The sequence below is a fragment of the Equus quagga genome, chromosome 2 (genome assembly GCF_021613505.1).
Source record: "Equus quagga isolate Etosha38 chromosome 2, UCLA_HA_Equagga_1.0, whole genome shotgun sequence".
Lineage (NCBI taxonomy): Eukaryota > Metazoa > Chordata > Mammalia > Perissodactyla > Equidae > Equus > Equus quagga.
This window is the reverse complement of record NC_060268.1, coordinates 78,779,867-78,796,144: the sequence shown is the minus strand read 5'-3', so window position 1 is coordinate 78,796,144 and position 16,278 is coordinate 78,779,867. Positions and strand designations below refer to the sequence as shown.

General features: G+C 37.6%; 1 protein-coding gene across 5 annotated transcripts in view; it reads left to right on the top strand.

The window, feature by feature from the left end:
• TJP1 (tight junction protein 1) overlaps positions 1-16,278 on the top strand; it is a 111,263-nt gene that overhangs the window by 41,972 nt on the left and 53,013 nt on the right. For all 5 annotated transcript variants that reach the window (XM_046652313.1, XM_046652311.1, XM_046652312.1 and 2 more), the window contains exons 3-5: positions 8,276-8,400; positions 9,077-9,179; positions 14,986-15,262. In XM_046652313.1, coding sequence (XP_046508269.1) covers positions 8,276-8,400; positions 9,077-9,179; positions 14,986-15,262 — 505 coding nt within the window. The remainder of the gene's footprint in view (positions 1-8,275; positions 8,401-9,076; positions 9,180-14,985; positions 15,263-16,278) is intronic.

The following is a 16,278-nucleotide window of genomic DNA, read 5'->3' as shown; positions in this document are numbered from 1 at the left end:
GTGCTGATTTCGTTGAACTGTCTATCTGTATTTTCTTATAACTTGTTGAATTTTCTTATGATAGCTATTTTGGATTCTCATCATTTAGATTATAAATTTCTCTGCCTTCAAGAGTGATCTGGGTTCTTATCATTCTCCTTTTGGTCTGGAGTATTAAAATATTTTTTTCATATTGTTTGATGACATGGGTTTGTGCCTCCGCATAGTGATAATGTTTGGTCACAGCTTCCACCTGCTGCCACTGGGTGGGGGTCAAGAGCTCTGTATTCTGAGCCCACCTCAACCCTGGCTCACTTGCTCACAGCTGCTGCTTTTCTATCATCTGCGCAGGTGCTCTGGCCAACCACCTGAACTGCAGTGCTGGGCAGGGGTGAGTGGTGCTTTCTTTTGCCTGCGCAATGCTAGAGGCGTTCTTGCTCTGCCCTGACTGTCTGCTCTCCCAGGGTGCTGACTTGATTAAGACACCCCAGCAATTGCTTAGTCACCTCTGTGTGGAGCTTTCCCTCAGGCTGTGAGACAACTTGGAGAGCAAAGGTGTCCGCACAGAGGGCTGCCCCCACCCCCGTCCTCTAACAATCTCACATGGTTCTACGCCGAGTCACTGCCATTGAGGGAGTAGGAGGAGATCCCTTTACCTCCTTCTACTTTCTCTGGGGAATCCAGCACCTCCACCTTCAGATGTATGGCCATGTGGGTCTCTCAGACATCTTTTGTGTTGTGTGAATGTCCTCTGTTGGTATATGAATGTCTTTTTCTTTGTGTCTTAGAAGGGAGAGTCTAAGGGAAGAGCTCACTCTGCCATGGTGCTGACATCACCTCCTTGTCCATTGTCTTTTTGATGGTCAGAAGGTCATTTTCTGTTAGATTGCTTAGGGAGATGACCATGAAAACAATATTCCTTCTGTTCTTGTGTGTTTAGTGGTTTATCTATGTCCTTTTATACTTGAAGGTCAGTTTTACTGGATATAAAATCCGTGGCTCGCTGTTTCCCTTAACTGTGTTATCTTTGGCGTAATGTGTTGCTATCCAATTGTGAAGATAATCTCATTGACTTGTCTTTATAAGTTATGAGCTCTTTTTGCCTACATGCCAATGAATCTTTTTCCTTAAAATATAGTCATTTTATTTGAATGCATGTTGATATTCGTCCCTCTGATGTAGTATTCTCAAATGACTCTCAGATAATTCTGATTTGGACAATACTGTCTCCTTTGAGTAGGTTGTTTCAATTTTTAAAAATCAGGAAAATTCTATTTTTTTTTCTTTTTTTTCCAAAAGCCCCCAGTACATAGTTGTGGTTTTTTGGGGTTTTTTTTTTTTTTTTTGAGGAAGATTAGCCCTGAGCTAACCACTGCCAATCCTCATTTTGCTGAGGACAGCTGGCCCTGAGCTAACATCCATGCCCATCTTCCTCTACTTTATACATGGGATGCCTACGACAGCATGGCTTTTGCCAAGTGGTGCCATGTCTGCACCCAGGATCCGAACTGGCGAACCCTGGGCCACTGAGAAGTGGAACGTGTGAACTTAACCGCTGCGCCACTGGGCCGGCCCCAGTAGTTGTGTGTCCTTCCAGTTGCGGCATGTGGGATGCCACCTCAGCATGGCTTGACAAGTGGTGCCATGTCCGTGCCCAGGACTCAAACTGGCAAAACCCTGGACCTCCAAAGCAGAGTGCGCAGACTTAACTGCTCAGCCACGGGGCCGGCCCCCAGGAAAATTCTTTTTTGTTTAATTATAGTTTTTACTGTTCTTCTGTTATTCTGGTTTAGTTTTTAAGGGACTCCTTCTATCCATATGTTGTATCTCTTTTGCCTATCTTCATTACTTGTAGTTTTCTCGCAAATCCTTTCTCAAAAATCTGTATCAATATCATTTTCATTTTTAAAAAGATTTCATCTTTTCACTCTGTTTCTCTTATGGTATTGTTATGTTTGTTTGGTGGTGTGCTCCTGTCTGAAATGTCTTTTTAAAAGTTCTAACTAGCTCTTGAATTCTGTCAACTTCATTTCTGAATTTTTCTCATTCTTATTTGTGTTCTTTCATGTCTTGTGTATTTTCTTAATGCCTTTTTGCTTGTTTTGTAATAGTAACAGTTTTGATCTTTTTCTGAGCACTCTTTCTGGCATGATTTTCATCTTCTGTAGGGATCTACTCTGCTGCTCATCTTTAATAGTAATTTTGTGAGGGACTTGATCCCTTTTTTTTTTTTTGGTCGTTTTTATGTGAAATTCACTTTTTTTGAGCTGTTAGAAATTGGCTTAGTTTTCTCATGCGTGTCCATGCATTCGTGTGCTCAAAAGTGTGACTATTTCTTTCTGAGACTTTCTAGCTCTGTGCCTTTTGCACAGTTTAATCTAGACCTTCTCTTTCCTTTGTCTCTTTTGTTCCTGTCCTACCAGAAACAGGTGTGATTCCACTGCCAGCAGTTTTTCTGCAGTGTGGGCACTGTCCTAGAAAGGCCTGGCAGGTCAGTGTTGAGAATTCCTAGGGGGTACACTGTTCCAGCCAATTCAGGTTCTACTGCAGGCTCCTTGCTTTCACCCACTGTTGGAGTAGGCAAAATCCCTCCCAGTTTTAGCTGCTGTTCTCAGATTGTCCTGCCATTCTTTCCAGTGAATACCTATGGATTATTTGGGGGCTCCTGAGGTCTTAGTGTGTCAGACAGTGGCTTGCTTTCATCCCATGTAAGTGCTGGGAACACACAAGTCTCACAGTTGCTCATCCCCACCTGCTTGCATTTTTCACCTTGAGGGGATACATTGGTTACTTGGTTTCGTTGTGAATGACCATTGGTTTTTTGGCTTGTTGTGTAGCTACCCTGCTTGTTTTTATTTGGAAATTCAGTAAGATCTAAATTCATGCTACTACCATAGCTGCTAATTTTTCTAGAAATATTGAGTTTTTAGTGTTAGTTTAAAAAAGACAGCTCTATAATGGAGAATTGAATTAAAATTAAATTGGATAATCAATCAAATACTTATTTTATTGCACTAATGTTGATGAACCACTTTGTGTTAGACCCTTACAGGGTTGTACTTAGCTGGAATATGTAAATAGATATGTGAATCCCTTCCAAATGGGGCCTCAGTACTCGTCCTATTTACAATGTCATGTGTTAAATAGCAGAAGTGTGTGCATGTGCTCTGGGAGCATACAGGATGGGCCACTTCTGCCTCTGGAAAGTAGATTGATTTTGTGAATGAGAAGACATTGAACCCAGACTTTGAAGGATGAGCTAATGCTTACAAGACTGATGAAGTGCCAAAGGAAATCCTAGACAGAGAGGAGATGCGAAATCCTAGAGTTTGCTACTGCATGGCATGCTTAAGTAGTTAAATGTGTTTAGAGCAAAGACTAGGGTACTGAGAAGCAAGTTTGGAGTCGTCTTTCAGGATATTGCATACTAAGGAATTTGGACCTGTGGGCAGTAAAATGACAGGATTAGGTTAGTTTTAGAGTGATAACCCTTCAGACATGGTGGAGGATAAATTGTAGTGCAGTGGAGGTAAGAAATCTCTTGAAAAGGCCAAATCAGACAATGGTGAATGTACAGGGAAGGGAAAGTGTGGAATGATTGAACCCTTTGAAGTTTTTGATGACCACCCTGGTCTGCTGTTCACATAGCATTTAAGACTGCAGTTTTGAGCCCCGGCTGCCCATTATAATCACTTTGGGGCTTAAAAAAAAAAATGCTTGCCATCTGCTCTCCTCCAGTCTTATTTAAAACCAGGGGTTCGGACAACAGCAAGCATTTTTGAAACTGTTCCCAAGTGATTCTCATCTATAGCCAGGATTGGGAATCACAGACTCCTTGGGTAATCGTTAAATAATTGAACTCTAGCAAGCACTGCTCCAGCAGGATTACATGCCCTTCTAAGTGCCGGAGCTGCATGGAAGCAGTGGTCCAGGCCGGGTTTTAGGTCCTGGCTCACCGCAGCCAAAACCACACTTATTTGTTCACAAATGAATCTTAAGAAAATATCTTCTCATCTTTGCCTTTCTCATTAAAAGTTCCTGATGTTTTCAACATTTCTTTAATACTTTTATGTTTTTGATTTTTAAATAAAAGTTCTCAAGCAAAGACGTAAATGCACCATATAAATGTATATAGGGTAAAAGATTAGTCCCAGCCTCTTGCAAGGAGGGAAAAAAAAGGCAAAAGAATAACATCCTCCCAACTGTGCTGGAGGTAACGCTTGGGCATTTCGGGTTTTTCCAGTATTTACAAACAATCCCCAGTGAATAACTATGTGCATATGTATTTTCATATTGTTGGTAATGTACAGTCATGTATAGCTTAACAACAGGGATATTTTCTGAGACATGCATTATTACACATTTCATCATTGTGTGAACATCATAGAATGTACTTACACAACCCTAGATGGTATAGCCTACCACACACCTAGGCTATATGGTATTAATCTTAACGGACCTCTGTCGTATCTGCAATTCGTCGTTGACCAAAACATTGTTATGCGGCACATGACTGTGTATGTATCTTCAGGGTACAGTCCTAGAAATTGATTTCCTCTGTCAAAAGATAAGTGCTTTTGTAATTTTATTAGATGTTGCCAAATTCCTCTCCTAAAGAGTTGTAGCACTTTGCGTGCCCATCCTCAGTGTGTAATAAGAGTGCCTATTTCTCTACGGCCTCCCCAGCAAAGTGTGTCATGCTTTAATTTTTACCATTCTGTGTGGTTTTAATTGCATTTCCCTGATTATGAGTTTTAACATCTCATATATCTTTTGTAAGTTGTCTGTTTCGTTGGGTTTTTTGTTCTTTTTTCCCGTTTTTCAGTGGTTCCTAATATCAGTGTTGTCAAACTATGGGCTGAGGACCCCAGAAGGTCTCTGAAATCTTTTATGCTCTAGGGCAGACTATTTTCATAACAATACCAAAGTGTTGTTTGTCTTTTTCACTGTGTTCATATTTGTAGTGAAGGTGCAGAAAACAGTGGTGGGTAAAACTGGCACAATAGCCCAAAAGGTAATGGTATCAAACCTTGCTAGTAGTCACTGACGCATTTTCACAGTTTATAAGAACAGTTTCAGTTTTGCTTTGGAATGACTCAAAGCAATAAAAATTGTTTTGCCACATCTCAGGTTTTGAATACAGATCTTTTTTAATAATCTTTGTATTGAAATGAGAAATATGCATAAGATACTTCAGCTTTACACTGAAGTACTTGTATGTTTGAATTGGTAGCTCAACTAGCTGCGTATTTGTGTGTATGTCTGTGGGTGCAACACCATTTTTACTTGAACGAATGTATAGTCCTCTAGACTTGAGTGTTTGATATTTCTCTCAAATGAATGAGTACCTGTTGCTTCAAGGAAAACCACTCTGATAGTATTTGTTGCCGATGAAGAAAATTGAATTTTAAAACAAATATTAAAATTCAGAAAACTTTTATCTGCCACCATGAGCTCAACAGCTTCTTAGTACTTAAAGACTTTGATGAGATTGGTGGTAATATTAACACACGAGTTTTTAAAAAGTATTGTGTAGTGAAATGTGTCATCATTTGAAAGATTTGCCTAAATATTTTCCAAATGACCAAGGCATGTTATTATAAAATCATGATGGATTAAATATCCATTCAAAGTGTAAAATAGGCCAATGGATATTCATGTAACAGAGTACAGAAAGTTCACTGATTTGGTTTCAGAGCGCACGCTGCAGCTGTCCGTTAAGAAACTACCGCTTATCAAGTTTTGATATAAAATCCAACATGAATATCCGTAATTACCTAAAAAGGCTACTAAAATGACTTTTCTCTTTTTCAACCACATATGTGTGTAAAGCTGGATTTTCTTCATGTACCACAAAAACCAACATATTACAGCAGATTGAATGCATGTTCTGGAAAATTGAACTCTTTTCTTTTTTTCTCAGTAGTGCATGTTGGATTTTGTCAAAGGCCTTCCCAGGGTTATGGATATAATCATAGAACTTTTTTCTTTAGATTTATTAATAGGGTGTATTATACCAGTGGCTTTCCTAATACACTAATCTTGATTCTTGGAATAAATCCTTTTGTCATGGAGTATTTGTGTGGTCTTGGCCTTTGTTTGTTCTTTTTTTCTTTAGTACTTTTGCATAGATATACGTAAATGATGTTGAGCTTTAATATTTGGGGGGGGCTCTGTCTTTATCATGGACACTCATTGTCAGATTTAGCTATCAATATTGTAGTTGCTTCATAGAAAGTTCAGAAACTTTCTTTCATTTTCAGTGCTCTGGAACAATTTATGGAACATCGAAGCTCTCTAGATATTGATGTTTTAGTAGAATTCCCCTGTGAAATCATCTGTGCCTAGTGCTTTTTTGTGGAATAATTTCCTCATAACTTTCTCTGTTTCTTCAGGTTGTTTAAATTTTTTATTTCTAATAGAGTCAGTTCAGTAATCTGTATTTCCCTAGGAAGTTATCTGGTTCACCTAGGTTTCCAAATTTATTTGAATTAGCTTTGTAAATTAGTCGTGTTCTAATTCTGTGCTCAGAGTTATTTCTTTCTAATCATTTCTTATTTTTGAAATTTTAGGCTTGCTTCTAGGTACTTTGAAATTTGGATATTCTCTTGTCTTCAAGTTATACTGAGAGTATGGTTTTGTGTAGTAATTTGTTCTTTTTCTATTATTTTGAGGGGATATATAGGAAGACACAGATTCAGGCAGTTGGCATTGTCTTTGCTACCCAGATGTTTTCCTGTTTGTTTTTTTCCCCACATTAACCCTTTTTTTGCCTTAGGTTTTTTGCAATATAATTAACATATCATACAATTCACCCTTTAAAGTGTACAATTTAATGGTGGTATATTCATAGTTGTATGACCATCACCAGAGACACAGAAATACAGTGAAATACTGTACTTGTAAGCCCTCCCTCCCCAATCTCTCCATCCCTTCCCACCTCTGACTCTAGACAACCACTACTCTACTTTTTGTTTCTATAGATTTGTCTTTAGATTTCATATAAATGGAGTTGTACTGTTATATAGTCTTTTATGACTGGCTTCTTTCGCTTAGCATAATGTTTTCAAAGTTCATCCATTTTGTAGCATATATCAGTATTTAATTTCTTTTTATTGCAAATAACATTCCATTGTATGGATACACCACATTTTATTTATCCACTTAGCAGTTGATGGACATTTGGATTGTTTCCACTTTTAGGGCTATCATAAATGATGATGCTGTGAACATTTAGGTATAAGTCTTCATATGGACAAATGTTTTCATTTTTCTTAGGTATATACCAAGGAGTGGAATTGCTGGTGTTTATTCTTTTTTTAGGAAGAGTTTTTCTTTCTTATTTTTCTTTTGCCACTTCAGTAGGCTTTGAGGTGAGAGGTAAGGTCATGACGTATACTCAGTCTGTGGTGGACATGGTCCCCTCTGTTGTGGACTGGACAGCTTTTATCCTCAAGTGGTTTGGATTGTAGAGCAATGTGTGGAGTGTAGTATAATGTTATAGGAAAACACACTCCTCTGATTTAGTGATTCTGGAGCCGTAGGAGAATATTTGATGGTTCTTTAGACAACTCTGAATATTTTACTTGATTTCCTTTCTAGGGAATGGTGTGAGTTTCTTTGAGATAGGTAATTTTTTTAAAACTTGGAAATATTTTGAATTTGTTCTGTACTTGGCTGTCCTTAGTCATTGTGGTAAAGATTTTCAGCTCATTTAGATGTATATAGTTTATTATATTTTCCTTTAATTAAAAATATTTTTTAAAATGTTTGCAATGTGCATAAGACATTATAGTGTACTACTTCTAAAGAGATTTTTAGCATAACTGAAGGAAGTTGAAATAACATTTAATTTTCACAGCTATTGATATTTTTTCATGTAAAATGGCACCCAGTATATATGCTAATTAGTCTGTCATTCTAAAAATTAGTTGCCAGTGTTTGTGATGATGACACTGGGGCACTGCCAGTCCCCTCAGGAACCCTTCTGATAATCAAAAATAAACTCAGGATTTCAGTGTTCAGAATTTGTAAATATATTCTGGTTCTTATAGAATGTTCATGTAATTGGCAGTTTTTAATATTCTGTTATGCCTAGCATCTAATTTATTAGAGCATGCATTCCCATACCAGCATAGATCATTCTAACATGTAACCGTGCAAGCGAGTGAGTATTTGGATCACAGAGGTGATAAGATTGTCATTTTTTATATTTTAACTTTTTTAGATTATGGTTATAACATAATGAACAATTATTTTTCTCAATAGCAACATTTTACTATAATTGTAACTTTAGGCTCCTGGATTTGGATTTGGAATCGCAATATCTGGTGGAAGAGATAATCCTCATTTTCAGAGTGGAGAAACTTCAATAGTAATTTCAGATGTGCTGAAAGGAGGACCCGCTGAAGGACAGCTACAGTAAGTGTGTTTCTTCTCGTAGGCACCTGTGTTACAAGCACTGTTGCTACCCTCTGTCACTGGCATCCTGTACTAGGGACTTCTTTATACTTATCTCTATCACTCGCCTTAAATAGAAGGTCACTCTAAAAATAAAGATAGTGAAAAGAAAACTTGTTACTCAGTTTGGGGTAGAACATAGCCATCAGGAATCTCTCAACCCTGAGTCTTGCCCTTTTTGTTTGGTAAGAGTAGCAAGGAGGGGCAGAAAATACATTAGCAAAAAAGTGAGAGTATAGTCAGAAGGACTGAAAGAAAATTGGAGGGAGAAAGACTTTTTGTTTTTTAAAAAGAGCATAACTTTTTCCAGCTATATGGTATAGTATCATTTCATGCCCTGTAATTTTATCTCCAAAAATCATCTTGTGTGTTGTGGTACCTGTTTAGTCCTTTGGGGACACATTGTGTTCATGGTTAAAAAAAATTAGTGACCTGTGGTTAGTTACTTGCTAAACATACTTATGGAAGATCTGAAAATAAATAGTTTGACATTATTTTATCATTGATCTGAAGACAAATAGATTAATTAGCCCATAATGAGAATATTTTTTAGACATGTTCATCTTGAAAGTATGTTCACAAACTTATCTGTATGATTTTCTCTAATGTGTTATTTTGGGGACCTTTTTTTCCTTAGGGAAAATGACCGAGTTGCCATGGTTAATGGAGTTTCGATGGATAATGTTGAACATGCTTTTGCTGTTCAGCAACTAAGGAAAAGTGGGAAGAATGCAAAAATTGTAAGTATCTTTTACCTTTAATTTAGTAAAGGTACCAACTTTATTGTTGATGCGTTTCTGGTGTTTGAATTCATCCTTCCCCCTTAAGAAAATGAAAACTGGAACAGTAGTTCTAAAGTTAGTTGTTTACAAGAGCATTTCTTCTAATATTGGTGGTGTGTTTTGTCAGTGGAGTGCGTATTTTCTCAAAGCAGATATCAGGATTTTTTCTATTGAAAAAGAAAGGAGGGGAGAGGTTGAACAGCTGCCTCTTTATGGCTTAATGTTTCCTTTTCTTTTAAGTACTTAAGTTTGACTGAATCTTGGCATGTAGTCTGTTTGAAATGTGTAGCCCTTTTTTCTGTTACAGGATTTGTTTAATGGACAAGTTTTACATTATTCCTTGAACACACAGATTATCAGCCACTTTCCTTGTTACTGTGATATAGTTTGAGGAGAGAGAAAGTGGTAAGATTTTCTTTGTAGAGTTGTTCAGGGTGCATTTAATGTTACTGTTTTAATAGATAGCTAGAATCTTTCTTCTTTTTCATATTTCTCTGAAAAGTCTACTTTTTTTTTAAGTAAAGGAAAGAGGTTCCATTAACTCTCAATAACTGACCTCCAATCACAGTTAAAACTAGGCAAATGTGGCACAGATTGATTTTAATGTAAAAGTCCTATTTAATATCCATGTTTAGGAGCACATTAACTACTTTGCCCACTTTGCCCCTCCCCTGTTTCTGCTCCATCTAGCCTCTGAAGGGACCGATTAAGTCACTGCTTGAGGCCACAGCTCAGGTGTACAGAGCAGGAGGAAGAGGCTGGGCAGCTAGATGGTTTGTCCACTGAGAACCTTTCTGCTTTCCAGCAGACACTCAGAATCACAGTGGACCCAACAGAGGAGAGGGCTGGAGTGAGGGGAGGTCTGCATTGTGTTTCGACCTCTGGGAGCTGTGGTGAGAGCTAAAAGAGATATTCCCTCAGACTGTGTACCCCACAATTGGTAGGCCCTCCCACCCTGTAGGCTGCCATGCCAAATGGCTTTTCTCCACACCATTGTCATTGAGGGTGAGATGAGAGTTAGAATTCTCATATTGTAGTAGACCCAGTATTTAGTTACTGCATTCCAAATGACAGGCAGCTTCTATTGTGTATGTGTTTTCACAGCTTCATTGTAATCATATTTTTACAGGTGTAATGTTATTTTTAAGCAGTTTTTATAACATGAGATTGTAGTGTTTACAGAAGCAAATTGCTAATTTTGATAAGTGTTGGTTTTAATAAATTGAATAAGCTTTAGCTTTCTTGCCTTAGCTGCTGATCCTATGCGTTGTCATTATTATTCAAAGTGTTTTTCAGATGGGTCGGTGCACATTTCAAGGTGAGCACCTTAGGTAAATTGGGTTTTTTTCTATGTTTGAGGTTGTGAACTTCACCCATACCTCTAACTTTTTAAGCCCTCCATTTCTCTGAAATGTTGAGCTATTTTGTTTTGGTTTTCCATGCAAAATATACGGTACACATACCCCACATTGATAATGCATCCAAGAAAGTTGTATTTCTACACTCCGGCCTTTCCCCATAGAAATAGTTATATAAGAACTAAGTCCAGAACCTGTAATGTATTTGAAATAGCACATGTAAGGAGGAGGATTTGGGGCAACTCAAAGGATGGATTTTCCTCTGACTGTGCTTAGCCACATCAGTTGGAAAAGCAGAACTCGGGAAGCTTGAGAAAGTATTTTTTGCTCTATGGAGAAAGACTATAGGGGGATTGGGTGGAAGGGTGTTTTAATCAGCAGAGAGCAGTTGTTCATTTCTACATTTGAGGAGATTCGCTCATGTCATTAATTTATGTTAAGTTTTTCATTGCCATACGACTTCTAGAATAAAACGCCGGTGTCTTAGAATGTGGCCTTTCATTCTAAGGTGTCTTTCTTAACTTGCCCACAGACATAACCAGAACCTCAACGTCATTATATGTATGTGTGTGGGGACGGTGTTGTTTTTTGCAGTTCTGAATAGCCAGCTCCTCTTTCCCATCCCCGATCTACTAATCTTTCTTTGCTGTGCTCCTACATTATGGTGGTTGTTTGTTTATATAATTGTCTTTTCATAAGCTAAAAGCACTTTGGGCGTTAGGCTTAATGATTTCTTTTCCATTAAATTAAAATACTACAACTCCTTTGATAATAGAACTACCACAAATATGCTTAATTTTGTTTAAAAATAGGTAAAGATAAGATAGATAATTTTACTAAAATTCTGAACATACTAAAAAAGCATTATGAAGCAGATAATTGGGCTAAAACACATTCCTAGAGATAACCTGCCAACACTTCAGTATATATCCACGTGACTGCATAGCATTACGCCATACGTACACACACTTACCCAGCCCCTTCATTGATGGGCACTTCAGTGTCCACTTTCCATGAGTATTAAAGAAAAATATTGTGTTGAAGATCATCATGTTTCTCCCTACTTGTTCAGTTACTATTTAAGAATAACTTCTAAAGTGTGGCTTTTTAGTCAGAGGGCATGAATGGCTTGATATATGGATTGACAGTTTGCCCTTCGGAAAACCAGTAGGGTATTGAAAGTCCAATTTCATAAATGCTTTCTTAATCTTTGGCAAACTGATAGACTAGTATTTCAAATGAAATATTTTAAATTACAAGTGAGTTTGATCATCTCAGCATATATACTGCCCATTTATGTTTCTTCTTTGTTCATGTCCTTTGCGTTTATATGGTGATCACTGTCATATTAGAGTATTGTGTGTGTTAAGATTACTAGCCTTTTGTCATATGTACTACATATATTGTTTGCTCATTTGCTTTTTTGAGTCTATGGAAGTTGTTTATAGTGATTTTTTGGTTTGTTTTTCTATCATTTTGTTTCAACATAGAAATGCTTTAATTTTTATGTTGTCCTGTCTGTCAGACTTTGACTTGATTGGTTCTGCCTTTGGCGTCATGCTTACAAAAGCCCTTACCTTATCAGAATTATAAAAGCATATATCCTGTATTTTATTCTGCTACTTGCATGAGTTCATTGTTTTATTTCACATCTGAATCTCGAATTTTGCTACACCGAAGTAGGCGTTTTTCCCCAAAATTTGTTTCAGAATTTTCAGTGTTAAAATCACGTATAATTGCCAAACCTGCCAAACTTCTTCAGTGGGTTTATAACAGTTAACTCATAATATAAATGGAGAATCATAACAGGATTGGATATTTTTCTGTAGGTTAAGCACTTAACTGGGTGCAAATATTTGATTATATGTACAGTTAAATGCATTACAAGGACCTCTCCTCAAGGAATGTGAATCTTAATAGGATAGATGGGTACCCACAGTCATAACCATAATGTACATCATCTGAGATTGAGAGTAATTCAGGTATAGTAGCTTTCCAGAGTTGTCACTCTCTTGGAAGAACAATAGGGAAAGCTTTGCATGCTCAGCTGGTTACATACTTTGTTTTTGTTTATACATTACTTGGAAGGAATTGAAGATTAAAGTACTAATACAAAGTATTGCTTCTAATACAACATGTTGGAGGTTTGAAATAGAAGTGAGACTAAAATGCAGGGAGTCAGTTAGGAACGGTTTACAGTAAATGTTACTTGATAAGGGCCTCCACTGTAGGATACTGAGAGTAGAAAGGCAGACAGCCTCTTTCAGTTCATAACAGAGCTGAGCATCCTTGTCACATGCTGGCCTCTTGCTGCTTCTGATCATTTTGCTTCAGTGTTGTTTTCTCAGAAGAGCCTTCTCTGATCATTCTTGGTAGTAGTAAGCAGCAGTAGTCTTAAGTGTAGAGCACCCCTTTGAAAAACGTTAGCCACAAAGGGAAGAGATAAGATGGTAACTTGGAAATGAGTAGCAAAACAGGAATAGACGATTAATTGACAGATTAGTAGGCAAGGATAGATTTGAGGTAAATAGGAAGAGATTAAAGTTTTAAGTACCTTGGGGGATGGTAATTGATGAAGGAAAGGTCTTGGAGGTGGATAAGGATAAGAATTTGAGCTTATATGGAAGGGTTTTGTTCATACAGGAAGAGGTTCACCTTGGTCTCTGAGACCAGAAGGAAGACCAAATAAATGAGGTACTGAAAAAAATTAGAAGTAGAGGGGCTGTGATGTGGCACTGATCCATTTAAATCAGGCCAAGTGATTGGGATCTTGGAGAATAGATTTGGAATACCTGTGTTATCAAATGCCATGGAGGTATTTGATACCATGGAGGTATCAAATTTCAACAAGAGGTACATGAAAGGATTGCAGAACAGACAGAAGAATTCTTTAAAGTAAAATGAATTTATAGAGGACCTAATAGCAAAGTGTGGAAATGCAGCCTTCTGAAGTTGAGGGTAACACAGTGCTGGAGTTTATCATGGCAGATGACTGAGGGGTCAAGATAAAGTTATTTAAATATCACACCATGACGTCTCATGCAAACTTGGAGGAAAGGCAAGTGAAACCAGGAAGGAATTGATGGACTGAGAGAATAGGAAGGAATGGAGGAATCGGAAGTAGGATGGACATGGAAAAGTTTCAGGAGATCAAGATGTCAAAAGTAGAAGACAAGAAGTGTTACCCAAGAAGATCCTTGGAGATCTGTGATGAGATCAAGTGTATACCAGTGTGAGAAGATGAAGTGCAGTCCAGGGATTAAGAGGCCTCTCAATTAGAAGGTAATGCGTATAGATCTTGAACTTACAGAATGTGAAGGAAATAAGTGGACAGGGAAAATTTAACCAGTTACCAGAGTCATTGAGGAATGAAAGCCAGAAGAGGGAATTTACGCCTAGATCAGAAATTACAAATTGGAGAGATTCAGAAGCTGAAAGCAGTTTGTTTTGGTGAAGCGTAATGGAGTTATTAGTTCCAGCACACTAAGTTGATTGTTAGTGTGGAGGTCAATAAATTTCTCTCTTAGAGGTTCAGGAGGACAGTTGTGGGCCTTGTTGGATTCTGAAATTTTTAAGGAATCAAGTTGAGCTTGCAAGTTTGCTATGGTTTGGTAGCAACTATAGTACATATATATTTTTTTTAATTTTTATTTTTTTCGGATGTACATCATATTTGAAATTCTGGATACATTACATCATGTTCACCACCCAAACACTAATCATAGTGCATCTCCTCACATGTGACCCTAATCACCCCTTTTGCCCTCCCCCTTCCCCCCTTCCCCAATGGTAACCACCAGTCCAATCTCCAATGCTATGTGTGTTTTTTTTTTGTCATTTTTATCTTCTACTTAGGAGTGAGATCATATGGTATTTGACTTTCTCCCTCTGACTTATTTCACTCAGCATAATACCCTCAAGGTCCATCCATGTTGTCACAAATGGCTGGATTTCGTCATTTCTTATGGCTGAGTAGTAGTCCATTGTGTATAAATACCACATCTTTATCCATTTGTCCCTTGATGGGCACCTAGGCAACTGTAGTATATTTGATGGTGTTAGAGTACAGTGCCCCATCCTTTATTCAAACCACCAACAATTACTAGTTTTCCTTTAAGCTTGTGATTATTACACTTAGAATATCTTTCTGAATTAATTAATGAGGACTTTATTAGGCACACTTTTCCACATTTGATTCTTAACTAGACCTGTTTATCAGGAGAGCAGAAAACACAACCATTGTGGCAGTGTATTCCTTGGTAATTTGTTATAATTGTATATTATGTCTCTCTGGTTCATAATTAATTAATATGGGACCAGAAGAATGTAATTTTCCTTTCTCTTAGGAACTGAAAGTACATATATGAAAATTAATCAGCTTATTTTGTAATCTTTTTTATTTGTAGACTATCCGAAGGAAAAAGAAAGTTCAGATACCAGTAAGTCGTCCTGATCCTGAACCAGTATCTGAAAATGAAGAAGATAGTTATGATGAGGAAGTACATGATCCAAGAAGTGGCCGTGGTGGTCTGATTAATAGAAGGAGTGAGAAGAGTTGGGTGAGGGATAGAAGTGCAAGTAGAGAGAGGAGTTTGTCTCCACGATCTGATAGGCGATCTGTGGCCTCCAGTCAACCTGCCAAACCCACCAAAGTCACATTGGTGAAATCCCGGAAGAATGAAGGTATTCTCTACCAACTCATTTATCAGTTTCACATGAAAATTTTAAGACTTCTTTTTGATGAGAAGTAGGATTGCTGTCTCTTTGTATCTTTGCTTTTGTTCTCTTTTGTTATCTTCCTTCTTGTGACCTATTGCTATAGGTCAAATCCTGTTGTGGCAGGCTTCAGAGATCATCTCTTTCTCTTCTTGCTTTATTTTCTTGTAGCAGATAGTATTTCAGATAAATCATCTGGTAGTTGGATTTTGGATTTCTTATTATGATCAGTAGTAGCATAACCACGGGGAGAAATCTTAGGGTTTTTTGGGCAGACTGTTATTTTAAATGGAGAGATTGAGGGGAAGGAACCTCTTAGGTTATATAGAGAAAGGGCATTTCTCTATAATGTAGGACTTCTTTAAAATTTTTTAAACTGAAGCCCAGCTGCCTCCTCTCATTCAAATTTGATAAAAATGAATCTGATTGTGGCTTCTTCCTGCTGTGACTATGGTCTCTCAAATGCAGGAAATCATTTATGACGGATCATTTTGATAAAAAGATTCTTATAGTAAGAATATTCTGAAGGCTCACTTTGATCTGCTTTACCTAGTTATTGCTTCCCACCCCACTCTATAGTAGGCTTCTCAGTCAAACTGTCTACACTTGTTGTTTCTGCTTCTTTTTACCACTCACCCTTCACCTCTCTCTCATCTCAGATCTGTTCCACCCTGCTCCCAACACTGTTCACACTAAATCCAGTAGAAATTTTCAGTCTTTATCTTACTTGCCTTTTCAGTACCATTTTGCTTAGTTAATCACTCCCTATTTGAAATAATGTCTTCTCTTGGATTGTGTAATACTCTGTCCTTTTGGGGTCCTCCTTGCTTTTCTGTATCTTTGGCAAACTCGTTCTCCTCATCCTACCCTTCAATGATGTGTAGATTTCTGTTCTAGAATCTTTTTTTCCATTTAACATAACCTCCTCGGGCAATCTCATTTACTCTCATTGCCTCAGTTAGCTGCTGATGATGGCAAAACTT